Source organism: Esox lucius, chromosome 7 (assembly GCF_011004845.1).
Source record: "Esox lucius isolate fEsoLuc1 chromosome 7, fEsoLuc1.pri, whole genome shotgun sequence".
In the NCBI taxonomy this organism is placed as follows: domain Eukaryota; kingdom Metazoa; phylum Chordata; class Actinopteri; order Esociformes; family Esocidae; genus Esox; species Esox lucius.
Genome location: NC_047575.1, coordinates 26886697 through 26906183, shown reverse-complemented (window position 1 = coordinate 26906183; position 19487 = coordinate 26886697). Strand labels below are relative to the sequence as shown.

At 44.6% G+C, this 19487-nt stretch overlaps 1 protein-coding gene across 1 annotated transcript; it reads left to right on the top strand.

Moving 5' to 3' along the window:
• Positions 1 to 1630: 1630 nt before the first annotated feature.
• Positions 1631 to 3569, top strand: LOC117594764 (mucin-2-like). Its single transcript, XM_034293515.1, has 2 exons — positions 1631 to 1664; positions 2059 to 3569. The coding sequence occupies exons 1-2, from the start codon at positions 1631 to 1633 to the stop codon at positions 3567 to 3569; spliced, it is 1545 nt and encodes a 514-aa protein (XP_034149406.1).
• Positions 3570 to 19487: the final 15918 nt, after the last annotated feature.

Sequence of the window (19487 nt, the reverse complement as noted above, 5' to 3'; positions counted from 1 at the left end):
TGCAGGTCCGGTCTGTCTGACCCACAGGCCCGAAGGCTGAGAGCACCAGGAGAGGAATTCTCTCTCACATAAACACTTAATCAGTTTCTCCCCCTGGAGAACTAACAGAATAATCAGCCCCAGATGGAGCTGAGCAACTTCCTAGGAACACCGGCATACACACACACAGTGCTGGTCACAAGCCCTGGCACATGTTCACACGCATAGACACACACACACACACTGCCAGAGGCACACACAGGTGTAGCCGCATATGTCGAGAGTGGGAAAGAAGAACAGGAAAGCTTAATCTGCTAATAATCTGAGGAGTCAGTTTATAGACACCCATTCTAAAACAGGCTCTCACAATCAACCTTGTTTCCATTGCCACATTCTGGTACACACACACACACACACACACACACACACACAACATGTCTTGGTGTCACTGCAGAACAGAGCACTATTGAGTTTAGGAACTAGGAGTGTGTGAGCCTGGGAGAAGAGTGAGAGCATGGGGTTTCTGGGATATTGGTCTGGTTCTGACATAATGACACTATTCCAGTGTGGGTCACCCTCCTGCTGGAAGACAAACACTGCCGGAGAGTTGAGAGGGAAGGGGAGGATGGATGGATGAGGAAAACAATATGGGTGATTGAGAGAAACTAGCTGAAACCACTGAGCCCCTCAGTGTAGGATCCTGCTGGAAAGAGAGAGATGGATGCGGGAGAGACAGAGTGAGAAAGAAAGAAACCTCTGTCGCCACTCCTTCCATTTAAACCATCTCACACTCGTTCACTCCCTCATCCTCTACCACTCCCTCTCTAGTCCTCCATCTGGATATAGTTAGAGAAGCATGCTCCCTCCAGGCCAGGAACCTGGGGTATTTCCTGAGAGCAGGCAGGGAGAGACAGGAGTTGGGGGGGGGGGGGGGGTACAGCCTGCACCGGGCCAGGGGAAGAAACCAAAACCCAGAAAGAGAAACAGACCGGGCCGGGGGGAGCCCGACTGAATAGAAGCCCAGGCAGCACCACATCTGGCTTTCATTTATTAGTGAGGGAGGGACAAAAGGATAGAGGAGAGATAAAAAAAGAGGGGGTGGTGAAAGAGAGAAAAAGGAAAGCGGGGGAAAGAAGTGAATGAGATATCTGGAGGAAAGGTGTGTTATTTTTGGCACTTGGTGTGATTTAGAGTGATTATCTCTGTTTTCTCTTTTTCCCTGTAGTTCTAGTCATTGTTTTCTTTATCTCCTCACTTGTTGATCTGGTTCTCAGAAGACTCTGGAGCAGCAGTCTGAACAGTCATTTTCACTCTATATTTCTCTCTGTTCTCCCTTTCCCAGCCCCACACCCCCCGACTCTGCACTGTGTAGACCTGTTGTACATACTGGACATGCACAGACACACACACACACACACACACACATATCTTCCTTTTCACATACTTAGACACATGCACACAAACATGTGCAATCACACCCACACATTCACACACATACTAACACACAAAAACACACCCTTTAATCCTCTATACATCATATCTGCCCTTTCCATATCATTCCCTACATAGCATAAAGGGGGCTCAGAGACCAGAGCTATGTGTGCTGTCAGACCAGGGTTCTGCATACCACAGTCTGGGAGCCAGGCCAGAAATGTTACAGGGAGAGGAGGGGGAGAGGGGTGCGGGTAGTGTGGGTGTCTGTCCTACCAAGAAACCCTACAGCCAGCCCATAAACCCAGACAGACAGGAGACAGACAGAGGGACAGACATGGGCAAATAGACAGACAGGGCTGATGAAGGACAGAGCCCCTCAGAGCAGCAGACACAGGGCACAGCATTATACATGGACCTGAGCTGAAACAAAACATCACACCACCCACCCCAACATCACACCATCCACCCCAACATCACACCACCCACCCCAAAACCACACCAACCACCCCAACACCACGCCACCCCCCCCAACACGACACCACCCTCCCCAACATCACACCACCCACCCCAACACCACCCTGCCCATCTCAACATCACGCCACCCAACACAACATCACACCACCCACCCCAAACCACACCATCCAGCCCAACACCACACTACCCAGCCCAACATCACACCACCCACCCCAAACCACACCATCCAGCCCAACACCACACTACCCAGCCCAACACCACACCAACCACCCCAACACCACACCATCCAGCCCAACACCACACCACCCACCCCAACACCACACCACCCACCCCAACACCACGCCACCCACCCCAACACCACACCAACCACCCCAACACCACCCTACCCACACCAACACCACACCAACCACCCCAACACCACGCCACCCACCCCAACACCACACCAACCCCCCCAACACCACCCTACCCACACCAACACCACATCAACCACCCCAACATCACCCTACCCACACCAACACCACGCCACCCCAACCCCACGCCACCCACCCCAACACCAGGCCACCCACCCCAACATCACACTAACCACCCCAACACCACCCAAACATCACGCCACCCACCCAAAACACCACCCTACTCCCCCCAACACCACCCTACCCTCCCCAACACCACACCACGCCACCTACCCCAAACCCACACCAGCCACCCCAACATCCTGCCACCCACACCAACACCACACCCACCCACCCCAACACCATGCCAACTACCCCAATACAACGACACCCACCCCAACACCACTCCACCCACCCCAACACCACAAAACCACATTACCCACCCCAACATCACGCCAACCACCCCAACACCACACCCACCCACCCCAACACCATGCCAACCACCCCAACACAACAACACCCACCCCAAAACCACCCTACCCACCCCAACACCCTGCCACCCATACAAAACACCAACCTTCCCACCACAACATCACCACACCTACCCACCCCAACACCATGCCAACCACCCCAACACAACGACACCAAACCCAACACCACCCTACCCACCCCAACACCCTGCCACCCACCCCAACACAACGACACCCAACCCAACACCATCCTACCCACCCCAACACCACCCTACCCACCCCAACACCCTGCCACCCACCCCAACACAACAACACCCAACGACACCCAACCCAACACCATCCTACCCACCCCAACACCACCCTACCCGCCCCAACACTACACCACCCACCCCAACACTACGCCACCCACCCCAACATCACACCAACCACCCCAAAACCACCCTACCCAACCCAACACCCTGCCACCCACCCAAAACACCAACTTTCCCACCCCAATATCACCACACCTACCCACCGCAACACCATGCCAACCACCCCAACACAACAACACCCAACCCAACACCATCCTACCCACCCTAACACCACCCTACCCACCCCAACACTACGCCACCCACCCCAACATCACACCAATCACCCCAAAACCACCCTACCCACCCCAACACCACCCTACCCACCCCAACACCATGCCACCCACCCCAACACCACACTACCCACCCCAACACCATGCCACCCACCCCAACACCACTCCACCCACCCCAACACCATGCCAGCCACCCCAACACCTCAAATCCAGTGTCTGGGCCTATCTGTCTCTTCACTCTGAGTCTTAATCCAGCCTGGACTACTGTCCTCACTCTCTCCTGCTCCTTAGGTTGCCTAATTTTTCAGTCTCCGTTGCCATGGTGTGCTTTTATATTTAGCCTACTTCTTGTGGAGTGGCCTGTGATTTCTACGAGGACTTAATGTTCAGACACGCTGTGGTCTGCAGCTGTTGCTCTCTCCACAGCCTTGGACGGCAGCTCTCACCCACTGTTTAGACTCCAGTGACAGCCCAGTTGATCAGTGTGGTCCACAGAGTAAACAGTGTTATTACAACGTCACGCCGGACTGACTGTGAATGTAGCGCTGTGAAAACCACATTCCCTGCCCACATTTTACAAGTTTCAAGTTAAAGAGAGACATTGTTGCATTATCAACATGCAATTATTCCATTTCTTACAGAACCACTCAGGCTTAATACATGAGATGACACTTGATTGCTGCTGCTCTTTTGATGTCAGATCCACCAAGTAAACATTAATTAAATTAAAACTGTTGTATTGCTACTCGCTCCCTTTTGAAATTACAGCAAATAACAGTCAGAGTTGTTTAGTTGGAGACAGACATCCGAGAGGTCTGTACTGTATTATATCTAGGACATGCTTGAACCTTTGGGACATAGCTTTTGTTGTTTCAACTACAAATCCTCCTGTCTTCTAAGTCAGTTGTTCCCAACCAGGGGTACTAGGACCCCTGGGGGTACTTGGCCTCTCCACAGGGGGTACTTGAAAACACTCATAACACCATAGACTTACTAGTGAAATTAACATGAGGGGGTACTTCAGGGGTACTGAAAGCAGTGCAAAAACATTTTGGGGGTACAGTAACTAAAAAAGGTTGGGAGACACTGTTCTAAGTAATACTGTAGATCAATCAATCAAATTTATTTATAAAGCCCTTTTTACAACAGCAGTTGTCACAAAGTGCTTTACAGAGACACCCGGCCTTAAACCCCAAGTAGCAAACAACAGTAGTGTTGGATTTCAGTGGCTAGGAAAAACTCCCTTAGAAGGCCGAATTTTAGGAAGAAACCTAGAGAGGACCCAGGCTCAGAGGGGTGACCAGTCCTCTTCTGGCTGTGCCGGGTGAGATATTAAGAGTCCAATTAGAATAATAAATACATTTCTCTGGTCTAAATCCAGAGTCTATTTGATTCTAGACTAGGTCAAAAGTATGACCAGGTGGACAAGGAAAGGGACAGCAACGGGCCCCCCAAACCAGGTACTCCGCAGGTGTGGACCAGGACCTCATCTCCTCCTAAAATTTAAAACTGGAGGAGACTGAGAAAAGTTAGAAAGTGCATTCCTCATATCCCCCAGCACAATAATATAGCAGCGTAACACCTTGGAACTGAGACGGGGGGGTCCGGCGACACTGTGGCCCTACCCGGGGGAGGCCCCGGACAGGGCCTGACAGGCAGGAAATCAATCCACCCACATTGCCAGGCATCAACCAAAGGGTCACCAACCAACCGCAACCCCCCTGAAAGAGGGCAGAGTATTGCCAGCAGCGTACAGCCCAATTGCACAAGTGCGCAACAGAGAGACAACAACAAGCCAGTGACTCTTCCCCCAAAAGGCATTGGAGGGAGGGCATCCCAGTGGTGACGAGAACCCACCTGGCAAGACAGCAAGGGTGGACAGTATCAAGCCTACTGGTTTAGAGCTTGCATTTCTAACCTTAATTGGCAGATCATTCCACAGTAGTGGAGCTCTATGAGAAAAAGCCCTGCCGCCAGCTGTTTGTTTAGAAATTCTAGGTACAATTAAAAGGCCTGCATCTTGCGATCGTAGGTTACGTGTAGGTATGTATGGCTGGATCATTTCAGCAAGGTAAGTAGGAGCAAGTCCATGTATTGATTTATAGGTTAAGAGTAAAACTTTAAAATCAGCCCTAACCCAAACAGGCAGCCAGTGTAAGGACACTAGGACAGGAGTAATGTGTTCAAATTTGTTCTAGTTAGGATTCTTGCAGCCGTGTGCAGCACTAATTGAAGTTTATTTATTAGTTTGTCTGGATAACCAGAGAGAAGAGCATTGCAGTAATCTAGTCTAGAAGTAACGAAAGCATGGATTAATTTTTCTGCATCTGTTTTTGATAGAAAGTTTCTAATTTTTGCAATGTTTCGAAGATGAAAATAAGCAACTCTTGAGACATATTTTATATGTTCTTCAAAGGAGAGGTCAGGGTCAAGGGTAACGCCATGGTTTTTTACAGTTTTTTGGGATACGACCATGCAGCCTTCGAGGTTCATAGTGACATCTGCTGACAACACTATTTGTTTCTTGGGTCCTAAAACGAGCATTTCTGTTTTCCTTGAGTTTAAGAGCAAGAAATTCTCTGTCATCCACTTCCTAATATCTGAAATGCATGCTTCCAAAGTAGCTAATTTAGGGGTTTCTCCATGCTTCATTGAAATATATAACTGTGTGTCATCAGCGTAACAGTGAAAGTTTACATTATGATTTCGGATAACATCGCCCAGAGGGAGCATATATAGTAGAAGAGCCCAAGGAAAAACAAAATACCATTTAATACACAATTGTATAGTATTATGCAGTAAATTGTGTTAGAATATTACCCAGGATGATATACATAACATACTTCAGTCAGACTGTACTAAGACTACAGAATTGAATACTATACTGTAGAAAAGTATAATACACACTGTATTGACACAAAAAAGTAATTTGCATAAGCCCCACCCATTTCCCTTCCACTCCCAACCTTGTGCCAGCCCACTGAAAAATTAATCCGGAACAATTTAATCAAGTTGCAAAAAAAAATAAAAAAAAATAAAAAAGGAATGGCTATTGTTCCCAGCCAAGGATAACCCTCTACTGGAGAAATCCACAATGAAGAGGGGTTAAAAAGATTATTGAAGCTTAAGACCAAAGTGCTGTCTAGATACTGTATAGTTCTTTGACAATATGTTAATCACCTTGGTCAAGTAGGTTTTCTTTAAGACGAAAGGCATTGTCAAAAACTATATACCAAGAACATTATAGTAAAGGAGTGGAGAGGGAGGAGGTGAAACTGTGTTGGAGGTGTTGGGTGAAGGTTGAGGAGTGGAGAGGGAGGGAGGAAACTGTGTTGGAGGTGTTGGGTGAAGGTTGGGGAGTGGAGAGGGAGGAGGGGAAACTGTGTTGGAGATGTTGGGGAAAGGTTCGGGAGTGGAGAGGGAGGAGGGGAAACTGTGTTGGAGGTATTGGGTGAAGGTTGGGGAGTGGAGAGGGAGGAGGGGAAACTGTTGGAGGTGTTGGGTGAAGGTTGGGGAGTGGAGAGGGAGGAGTGGAAACTGTGTTGGAGATATTGGGTGAAGGTTGGGGAGTGGAGAGGGAGGAGGGGAAACTGTGTTGGAGGTATTGGGTGAAGGTTGGGGAGGGGAGAGGGAGGAGGGGAAACTGTGTTGGAGGTATTGGGTGAAGGTTGGGGAGTGGAGAGGGAGGAGGGGAAACTGTGTTGGAGGTATTGGGTGAAGGTTGGGGAGTGGAGAGGGAGGAGTAGCATGTTGCGGTGCTGCCCCTTTGAGGTCTAGTAATATTAATGCACCCTGGAAACGATTTTAATTGACCCACTTTATAAACTGCTTTACTTTCCCTGACTGAGTGCTTCAACAGGGAATTGACCTTGACCCTGCAGGAGGTGCCGGAAAGCATGTCCCAGGAACCTATGGAGGAAGGCCTTGACCCAAACATTAAACAGGGCTTCCCGAAACTTGCCTGCTGCTGCCAGGAAACATGTTTTTAATTCAGAAACTGGAGTTGACTTTGTGTGTGACTTTCTTAAGTACATGCCCTACATGTCATTCTCCATATGACAAGAACACAAAATCATGCTGTGAAACAATGAGAGGGTGCATCTATTATCAGAGAAGCTGAGTTTCTTTTGGTTTTGTTTCACTGATCACTGATCGTTTCAGACAAACAAGATGCCAGACCTGTGTTTGATTATTAAGTAAGTTCTACTAATTTCATCTCTCTCTCTTTCTCTCAATATATATATATATGTATATGTGTGTGTGTGTGTGTGTGTGTGTATGTGTGTGCATGTGTGTGTGTATACAACCCCCTCTCCAAAAAAGTTGGGATGCTGCGTAAAATGTAAATGAACACAGAATGCAATGATGTGCAAATTATTTAAACCCTATATTCAGTATTGTTCTCAGTTTCAAACATTTAATATGTTGTCTTTGAAATGTTTTCATTTAAATACAGGAAAAAAAGAATTGCACATAATTGCATTCTGTTTTTATATGCATTGTACGCAGCCTCCCAACTCTTTTGGAAATGGGGTTGTATATATATTTGTTGTTGATGGAAGATTACAAATCAATGCAGAGTTTTACTCAATTTAGGTCATTTGGGATTGTGCCAAATCTTTCCATTTGATGGTGTTTGCCCTGCAAAAGAATCTGAAGGAAATGTACAAGCACAGTTGCAGAATATTCATGAGTTATGTTAATTTATTTATTTGTTGACTTTTTTGCGCAAGAGAGACATCTTTATTTGAACATCCCAAACAATAATATGCACACAAACACTTCCATATAATATGGCAACCAAAAGCTATCATTATAGTAATATTGCAATGTAGCCCTACACTTACTGTATGTAACATAATGTAATAACTGTTAAGTGTTTCTAAATTTATAGCCCAGTCAAATCAGACAAAAAAGGTTCCTGTTTTTGTGATGATATTTCCACTAAGTACAGTGATTAATTATCAGACACAGCTCAGATGTAAAAAAAATAAATAATACATTTTACAATTACAAAGACTGCATGAGGGCAGATTATCATCGAGGAACAATGACGGTGAAAAGCATTAAACTCTTTTGCCCAGCAGCAAATAAACTCACTGTCTGGCCTTGGCTGGCTACTGTACAAAAACATTTAACGTCTAGCATGCCATCACAGGTAGGGTTTCGTGTTTCAGAATTAGAAGAATTGTGTCTGGGAACAGAATGAATATTGGAAATAAAAACACTCCATTAACATTGTTATGGCTGGTTTGAGGAGATGTGTTGTAAATAGGTACTGTAGCTAATACACCTCCAGGTAGCTAATACCATTGTATTTCTGGTCTATGTACACACTTTCACAGGTTTTACAAGAGTCAAAGGCCATACCTAAGTTTGCAAAATACTAGGAACGTTTTATAAAACAATGGATATGTAGACATTCCGGTTGCCGGATTCCCATTATCATGAGGGAATATGCAGGAAATCCAGAATTTCCCAACCAGGATAAATAGACAACCAAGGAATTTTTTGATAGTTCCCAGAATATTGCACCCCTACCATTTCAATAATATTGTATGGCATTTCAAATATTTTAAAGTGAAACAATCATAAAACCCCATTAAATAATACAAAACAACATTTTAAAACATGCTATTTTAGACATCAATAGCTGTACAGCCCATAAAAAATGGCCCAACAATATAGCGTATCATAGCATTTTACTTTGACCAAACCATTTATGGGGACGATAACACTATAGATGAGGTGCAAGTCAATAGGCGAGTTGTCCGGGGGTAGTCAGAGAGAGGCTTGTGGGTGATGTCAGAGAGAGGTTTGTGGGTGATGTCAGAGTGAGGTTTGTGGGTGATGTCAGAGAGAGGTTTGTGGGTGATGTCAGAGAGAGGTTTGTGGGTGATGTCAGAGTGAGGTTTGTGGGTGATGTCAGAGAGAGGTTTGTGGGTGATGTCAGAGAGAGGTTTGAGGGTGATGTCAGAGAGAGCCAAGACAGTACTGAAAGGAGACTTCCACTTGAATGCCACACCCACATTACTCTTTGATCCAGACCACTCTGGTCTCCCCCATTCCAAAGAGGGTTGCCCCAGAGATGTGTCATCGCCTCATTCATTTTGTTTGGTGAGTGCGGGTCTAGCCGGAGTGTAACTCAGGCCTGCTCCAGTACCCTGACCCTGAGCAGACATTGTTTTGTCCCTCTGGGGCATCCCCTCTGTGGACAATAAGCAGGCCAGAACAATCCATCCAGGATCAAAAAATAATGAGGAGCCAGATGTTTCACTTTGTGTAGCATTTCTGGAAAGAGTTCTATAGGTTTATCACTGTTTGTGCTCTGCTCCTATTGGCTTGTTTCCTCAGGCTTGGGCGGGGCACATTCGCGTTGGGGTGAAGGGGGAGGAGTCAGACGGGCAACGTTGAGGGATTGAGCTGTAATGGAACTCTTTCTTCTTCTGCAACAGTGAGAGAGAGAGAGAGAGAGAGAGAGAGAGAGAGAGAGAGAGGGCGCGTGAGAGCGTGAGAGGCTTATAATGCTGTCTGGAAATGTAGAGTGAATGGAATGGTATGAAACAGTAAAACCACGTGTTTGAATTGTTTGACAGCCATACTTTGATTCTGTTCCATCCATTACTATCATCCCATTGTTTTTAAGATCCACCAGTAACCTTATGAAAATGTTGTGCTTTTGGGCAAATGATGCAGCTGGACAACATAAACGCACACCAACTGTATTGTAGTTGACAGGCAACTACACTGACATGACTATAACTACGTATCCACTGCTCTCAGGTCCACACGGACCTATACCTTTTTTAGTTCTAGTTCTAGCTTCGGTTCTTACCCCTGCGGCATCACCATGTCCTCCTGGTTGTCCCCTTCCTCCGCCTGGGGGAGGCTCCGCTCGTCGAAGGAGTCCTGCTCCTCATGCTGGGAGCAGTGCAGCTCGCCCATCTCCTCATCAGGCTGCACCACGATGGAGGGCAGCCGCCCCCTTGGATTCTCAGGGCCCTCTGCAAACGACTCAGACTCGGAATCTACAGCCGTTGGAGACAGAGGGCACGGGAAGATCTGGCAGAGAGAGACCAAGATGGAAAGGCAGGCAGGGAGACAGAGAGAGAGGTTGGTGGTTAAATAGGTTGGAGGAGAGAGAGGTTGGTGGTTAAATAGGTTGGAGGAGAGAGAGGTTGGTGGTTAAATAGGTTGGAGGAGAGAGAGGTTGGTGAAGACAAAGGTTGGTGAAGACAGAGGTTGGTGAAGACAGAGGTTGGAGGAGAGAGAGGTTGGTGAAGACAGAGGTTGGTGGTTAAATAGGTTGGAGGAGAGAGAGGTTGGTGAAGACAAAGGTTGGTGAAGACAGAGGTTGGTGGTTAAAGAGGTTGGAGGAGAGAGAGGTTGGTGAAGACAGAGGTTGGTGAAGACAGAGGTTGGAGGAGAGAGAGGTTGGTGAAGACAGAGGTTGGTGAAGACAGAGGTTGGAGGAGAGAGAGGTTGGTGAAGACAGAGGTTGGTGAAGACAGAGGTTGGTGGTTTAATAGGTTGGTGGAGAGAGAGGTTGGTAAAGACAGAGGTTGGTGGTTTAATAGGTTGGTGGAGAGAGAGGTTGGTGAAGACAGAGGTTGGTGGTTTAATAGGTTGGTGGAGAGAGAGGTTGGTGAAGACAGAGGTTGGTGGTTTAATAGGTTGGTGGAGAGAGAGGTTGGTGAAGACAGAGGTTGGTGAAGACAGAGGTTGGTGGTTTAATAGGTTGGTGGAGAGAGAGGTTGGTGAAGACAGAGGTTGGTGAAGACAGAGGTTGGTGGTTTAATAGGTTGGTGGAGAGAGAGGTTGGTGGTTTAATAGGTTGGTGGAGAGAGAGGTTGGTGAAGACAGAGGTTGGTGGTTTAATAGGTTGGTGGAGAGAGAGGTTGGTGGTTTAATAGGTTGGTGGAGAGAGAGGTTGGTGGTTTAATAGGTTGGTGAAGACAGAGGTTGGTGGTTTAATAGGTTGGTGGAGAGAGAGGTTGGTGAAGACAGAGGTTGGTGGTTTAATAGGTTGGTGGAGAGAGAGGTTGGTGGTTAAAGAGGTTGGTGGTTAAAGAGAGAGTGTTGTTTGTTTGTGTGTACCTGGTAGACTCTGCTCCCTCTTCTCTCACTTGGATCTGGGGAATCCACTTGTGCTGTCATTACATTCACACTGCAGACACACAACCCAGAGGCTGTTAAAGTGTAACTCTTTAATCCAGACTCAGTAAGTGAAATTCCTGACGATCCATCATATCAAAATGATAGTTTGAAGCCATACAGAGTTTGTTTGCATTTATATTGTTGAAAATAATGTCTGGGGTTTTGATAGGGTATAATAGTATAACTAAAGTCTTGAGGCATTTATATGTTATACTTCCTAGAGGAACAATCTTTTAGCTCTATGTTTGTATTTCAAATCAAACAATCACGTTAAAGTATTGCAATGCTGCAGGTATGAGGCAGGACACACCCAGGGAGAACAGAGGACTTTAAATAACCAAACTAAGAAGTAACATAAACAGAAACTACACACAAAAACAGAAACAAGGCTAAAATGGAATGAGAACCAAATAATGACTGACAAGATCTAGAAGGGAAGAAGGAACTTGAGGAACACAGCTGATGGCAATAATAACCAGGGAAATGAGGGAGGGAGGCCATTCGATTCCACTGCCTGGGCATGACAACAATAGATCCTAAGCTTTCAATCTAGGGTATTCCAAGGGCTTTCATATTGGTTTAACCAATATGTTTTAGTCAGATGTGTTATGTCGCTTCATTTATGCAAGAATAGGAAGGCTGGCGAGACGTACTGAGCCAAAATAAAAACTAAATGTCTCAGTGTTAAACTCCATGACAGCAGGAAATCTTCTGAGTAGGAAAATGAAACTCAGCCAAAGCCCCAAGGAGTCCATAACCCTTCACCTTGAGTCCACCATGTCCTAAAGCCAAAACTGGGCTATCTGTCACTTTAGAAAAGGACAAAGTTTAAAAAGACATCCATGGACTCATGCTACTCGACCACTCAGCTGCACAGTTCTCAAAGATCACCAGCCTCATAGAGCAGATTAAGATGGGCAGGTAAAGGTGAGCTGGCCAACCTCTCTGAGAAATGTCTACTCCTTGAGGCCCATTCGAGGTTACTGAGTTGACATTGACTAAATAATAAGTTATTTAATAAGGGTTGGGTATTTGTTGTATCTGACTGTATCTGAAATGATATGGGAGAGGAAGTCTCTCTTCTTCCTTGTTAGCTAATCCCTCACAGTAAGACCATAATGAGGTAATAGGCTTGCATGCTCAGTGACTCCTCAACCCTCAGGGAGATGGGGGTGATGATGCATAGATGGACAGAAAACAAGGGCATGAGGTCCAACAACATAATGTTTGTTCCCTTCGTAGTGCTAATCTCAGGATGTGCTTAACACCGGGCAGACCCCAAAAATGGGCAACAGAAGATCTGCCTGCAGAGGGCCAATTCTGTTTTGGAGTAAAGGAAGGAAGTCAAGTGAACTGAATTGACAGAATGAACTGGTCTTCATTGAAGATTATTAGTGCTTTTGACACAGTGAATTATATTTACATTTTTATTTTGGAAGAACTGAATTGAAAAGGAATTAAACCCCAGGTAAAACTTCAGGCTCCTGAGATAAAAAAACTACCTACAAACTTTCTGCTCTCAATTATTTAGCATATTCTTTAGTACTTTAATACCCAATCTCATTTCATTACTACATTTTGTCACACTCCAACAATCCTTAGCATTCATATAGTAGAATGACAGTTAACACTGGGCTGCCAATGCCAAGTTGCATGTTCCTTCTCATTGGTGTGCTATGCAGTATCTATGGATTTGGTGTCGAGCAGTGACTGTAAATTCTGGTGTGTTTCCCCTAGGCACAGATTTATGATCAGCCTCTTCATAATCCTACCTCAATAACATGTGAGGAAAATGGATAACCGACAGCGAACCGGGAGCACCTGGATGACATAATATCACCCTACTCTGGGTCTTACCTGTAGGGAGGGGGTAACCGGGTGACCATTTCAATGGAAAGTCCTGGCGGCGGCTGAGTTCAAAAGAAAGCCTGAATCTTCAATTGATGTTACTCGAAAGCAGAACCCGATTCCGCTGCTGGTTTTTGTCTTTTGTTTCTATTTCTATCTCCTGTCCGGTTCTCTCACTTCTCCCTCTGCTCTCGGTCTCTCTCACACTGACGCACGCACACAGTGCATTCGTACAATCTCATATGATCCCAAGCAGCTTTACTGACTCCCCCGGCTTAGCATCACTTTCAATTAAAAAAGAGCCAGTGACATCATGGGGACTGTATCACTGCACGGGGCTGGCTGCAGATCAGCCACGGGGGGGGAGTGACCACACGCTGCCAGACAGAGAGTGCAGGGAATTATTCATTAGTTCAACACTGCGTTCTCAAAAGATTTAAAGAAAACAGGCTTCCAAATTGTCTGGTTTGCTTCTGCTTGAGTCCTAGTGTATACGACCCTGCTAATAAGGCAGCCTCTCTTCATATTTCCCATCATGCAATTCCCAGAGGGCCTCCTCTAAATAGCTCTTTCTAAAATATCACTCAATTCCTTATGGTCCAGAGTAGCGCACTATAAAGGGCCTATGGGGTCATTGCAGCGCTAGCTTATGACTCCACTGTTGTTCACCGAAACCCTGTTGTTAAAACCCACAACAATGCTAGTCATGAGTGACTGTGGACATCGGCAGTGACAGCTTACTAGGTTTAATGCCTCAGGTCATCATACTGAGGCAACTGCCTGGAACTGGAAGGAGCCCCTTGTTTTGAATGGCAGTGAGCTGTGAGGAGCAGACAAGGGTCCAAATCATATTCAAAATGTTTTTAATGCTTTTGCTTTGGCTGGAGCTTGTCTGATGCCAGGTGGACAAGGTTAGCGTTGGAGGGACTGTCCCATTGGTTACATACAGGACAGCTGACCTCAATCATGTGCAGATAAAGCATTTGATAGATTTTAAGTAATGTTCTTGTTGCAGAACGTAATGATGAGTTGCAGGTATGGAATGGACACATGTCTGGAGGGTGAACACAGATGTACTCTTGTATATCCCCGGATCAGTGCAGAGAATAAGCTGCTGTAAGACCGAACACGGTCTCAGACACATTCTGAGCCAGTTTAAGACACACCTACTGATATGTTGTTGGTTGAGGGAAATTTACTCCAAATACTGGCCTAGGGTCAGATTAGCATTTCCCCATTAAAGTTAGGATGACAGGATGCTAATCTTAGATCTCTCTGCACCAACGGAAACTTCACCTCAGCTAAAATAATTATTTCCATGGAATAACGCCTACAAACTGGGTTCTTTATATTGATCATTGGTTTTGTTATTGTTAGGGCATTTCACTTCTGGTCAACAGGCTGCCATTGCTCTGCCCGATTCAAATCATAAAGTATTCTTGCTTTAGACCACTTGGGGTCACTATTACATGACTGAATTGTTTAACATGTCAGAGTATACAGTATGTAACACGGTTAGAAGTGTTAGAGGCACACCAGTGTACAGTATGTAACACGGTTAGAAATGTTAGAGGCACACCAGTGTACAGTATGTAACACGGTTAGAAGTGTTAGAGGCACACCAGTGTACAGTATGTAACACGGTTAGAAGTGTTAGAGGCACACCAATGTACAGTATGTAACACGGTTAGAAATTTTAGAGGCACACCAGTGTACAGTATGTAACACGGTTAGAAATGTTAGAGGCATACCAGTGTACAGTATGTTACATGGTTAGAAATGTTAGAGGCACACCAGTGTACAGTATGTAACACGGTTAGAAGTGTTAGAGGCACACCAGTGTACAGTATGTAACACGGTTAGAAATGTTAGAGGCACACCAATGTACAGTATGTAACACGGTTAGAAATGTTAGAGGCACACCAGTGTACAGTATGTAACACGGTTAGAAATGTTAGAGGCACACCAGTGTACAGTATGTAACACGGTTAGAAATGTTAGAGGCACACCAGTGTACAGTATGTAACACGGTTAGAAATGTTAGAGGCACACCAGTTTACAGTATGTAACACGGTTAGAAATGTTAGAGGCACACCAGTGTACAGTATGTAACACAGTTAGAAATGTTAGAGGCACACCAGTGTACAGTATGTAACACGGTTAGAAGTGTTAGAGGCACACCAGTGTACAGTATGTAACACGGTTAGAAATGTTAGAGGCACACCAGTGTACAGTATGTAACACGGTTAGAAATGTTAGAGGCACACCAGTGTACAGTATGTAACACGGTTAGAAATGTTAGAGGCACACCAGTGTACAGTATGTAACACGGTTAGAAATGTTAGAGGCACACCAGTGTACAGTATGTAACACGGTTAGAAATGTTAGAGGCACACCAGTGTACAGTATGTAACACGGTTAGAAATGTTAGAGGCACACCAGTGTACAGTATGTAACACGGTTAGAAATGTTAGAGGCACACCAGTGTACAGTATGTAACACGGTTAGAAATGTTAGAGGCACACCAGTGCCGCCCCCCGACAGGGCTACATCTGACAGAACAGCAGACACCAGTTATCGTAGCTTGACATGATGTTTGTGTTTGGCGCTGTGACATCAAAGGGATACATTTCTGCAGTTAAGTACATCAGATCAAGATGTACCCTATTTCTTCAATTGTATTCTGTGTCTAAACAGCAGTGCTTTCTGCTGTTAAAATATAGGCTCCAGTAGTTGCTCTGTTACTGTGAAGGATGCGTCTGAAATAGCATCCTATGTCCCTTCATGGTAAACCGGCCCTGGTTAAAAGTAGTGCCCTATATATGTGGGCCACATCTGATAATGACTCAGGATCTCCACTGTCCCAGCCATATACTGGACTGGGACTTTGTGGGTCGTGTGTTCGTGTATTAAGGCTTATCTGTGAGATCTCAGAGACAACTAACTCCTCATTGGCCCAAGGGGCAGTCTGTCTGTCTGTCTGTCTGTGATCTGTATGCCAACCATTTAGGGATAAATGCTAAAACTGATCTTACATCAGCAATCAAAGTCAGCTTCTTTTGACTCTTGCTTTTTTATTCAGTAGGACAGATTTAGACAATGTAGGTTAATAATTACATTGACATAATACTTAAGCTTATAAAGGTTGTATAAGGTCATAACAATGCTATCATAACAATGACATACATGAGTTTTGAGGCATCTATAAATGGATGTTATGCGTTAAGAAAGTTAATTAATGTGTCATAACTGTGACATCACCTGAACAACGTCAAATGGGATATAATTGTCTTTATTGGATATAACATAAACCTGTACTTTATATAGGTGGACATAGTGCCTCAGGATGGGATACACTATAAAGGGAATTTTCACCAAAAACACTATCCTTTATAACAGCCCACAACATGATGGACTCAAAAATTGCATTGTTTCAGTACACAAACATGCAAACATTGAGATGACTCAGTGTGGTCTTTGAAACATTCAGCCACTCCCTGCTAAATTACATTGTACTTCCTTTAAAGTCACACCCCTTTGGTCATTTATAACACATATGAATTCCATATACCATGACACTGTATTTACTTTATAATCAAACAGCTTTGGTCATGAGCCATTAAAGTGCTATATATCATGACGCAATACTTCCTGTGGCAGATCTTTGGCCATTTATACATTATAATGTGGATCTCCAAAGAATTCACCCCTCTTGGACTTTTCCACGTATGAATGTGTTACAATGATATTACAATGGTGTTACAACGTTGTTACAACAGTGTTACAACAGTGTTACAACATTGTTACAAATGAACATGGATTTAAATAGGAGTTTGTACCACTGTTCAGCACAAATAAGTCCTTAATGTAAATTCCCCTAAATGAATTATAAATATAAAACAGAATATAACTGATTAGGTAAGTATTCACCTCCTTTGAAATAACACATCTGAATGAGTTGTGGTGCAACTGTCTGTCTGTAGATGTCACATAATGAGTTAAATGTTGTTAGTTCAAGTTAAATGTGGAACATCATTTGGTTAGTGCTATTAACTAGAAGAAACTACATCTTGAATATGAAGAAACATTTCAAGCAAATAAAGAACAACGTTCTTCAAAAGCACCAATCGGGTTGAATTTAAAAGCAATAAAAAAAATGTCATGCAATAAATGTTTTAAATGTTTTGTTTTTAAATGTAGCCAGAAACTTGATCAGAAGTAGTAGTAATCAGAGTATTAACCCAACTCCAACCACTGAATCTTTTGAGAATATAGGTATAGAGCAGTGTTTCTCAACCCTGCTCCTGGAGGCACCCTGCCCGGCATGTTTTAGGTCAAATAGTTAGCTAGAATATTACATAAATTGGTAAACAATTTAGACTAGGCAAATAAAACCAAAACTTAACATGAACTGTTAATAAGTTTAGCAATTTTTGCTAAAAATCTATGGAAAGCTGGCAACCTACACATTTCTCACCTTGACCTTCTTCTTCGGGTATGCATCAATTTTATTTTTTCTGATCTACACAGATCTGGTCAAACTACTGAGTAGGCAACAATCAGAGGCAGCTTTTTTATGACGTCATCATGTAGACCTCTCACAAAGTATTTTACATTATATTTAAACTTCAAAATACAAAACACTAAAGTATTTTGATACAAAATATGAATATATTTTCATCAACCCTATCAAATACATATTACAAAATACAATTTTGGATCTAGTGTATCCCCTTGTAAAATACTAGTGATAACTATTAAAGAAGGGAATGCAGAAAGGGGACATTAGACAGGGATTGGGCCGGACCGGGGATAAGCTGACCCAGTGTTCTGTGTCCTGGCATGTCCTGGAGCGCCACTCCTTTAGGAAAACATTCCAGGGACACTGCCCGCTCCACACTGCAACGCTGTTCTGATGTAGGCTGCCATATGTAAAAACACAGACAAGAAGAGGAAGCAATATGCTACTCACATGTCACACACACACACACACACATACACAGGAATACACACATGCTCAGGTGCTGACATGAATCACTGACACAGACACGAAACACACTGTCTGTGATATGCATTCTACACTCCTGGCTTACCTCCGTGTACAGCACACAATCACGTGCACAGTTTGAAAAGGCATTGCAGTCGTAAACAGAAGCGTGCATCAGTTATCATTCAGTAAGATGTGCAATGAAATGAAGACAAATAGATATCAGAATCAAAGGAAGACACAGGAAGAGGGAGGGAGAAATAGTGGTGTATTTATAAACAGAGGAAAAGAGGAAGGGGCAGTTCACTGGAGAAGTCCAAACCGAGAAGCTGGGACGAGAGAGGGAGAGAGAGAGTGGACGGAGGAAGCCGAGCTTACAGACCCACAATGTTCAACTGAAACCAGGGGAGAACAGAAGGACAGACAGAGAATTAATGGACAAACACAGTCAGTGGAGGATTTTCAAAGCCAGTGAGCTGGACAGGAGACATGGACAACCACTGTTCCCCTGAAAAGAGTGAGTGAAGGAGGGAGAGAAAAGGAGAGGGAGGAGGGCTGTAAAGACAGATTGAGAAAGACAGAGGTGAGATGGAGGGGTCTGCAAAAGGTTGAGGGAGTCAAATAGCTTGTGGACTGTGGACAAAGTCTTGACTGTCACAAGATTTGAGGAAACTATAAAGTATCTTCCTTCAGTTAAGAGTAATGCGGGCTATGCTTTTGGACACAGAACTCTAGAAAAGGGAGATAGAATTTGCATTGGTTAAAAAACCCTTTGTTCTCACAGTAACAGTCCTCCATGTATTGTGATATTGCCGACACTGAGGAGAGAGTGAACGAAAAAGAGAGGGAGAGAAAGAGTGAGAGAGACGCACCAAAAATGGTCTGGAGTCAGACTCTGAGTAACTGGAAGATACCATAGAACTACTAAGAGAAGAATAAGACTGGTCGAAAGACAGAGACAGACAGGTCAAAAGATAGAGACAGTCAGACAGACAAAACGACAGGTCGAAAGACAGAGACAGACAGATCAAAAGAGAGAGACAGTCAGACAGACAAAACGACAGGTCGAAAGACAGAGATAGACAGAGACAGTCAGAGACAGACAGACATGTTGAAAGACAGACAGACAGGCAGACAGACAGGTTGAAAGACAGAGACAAACATAGACC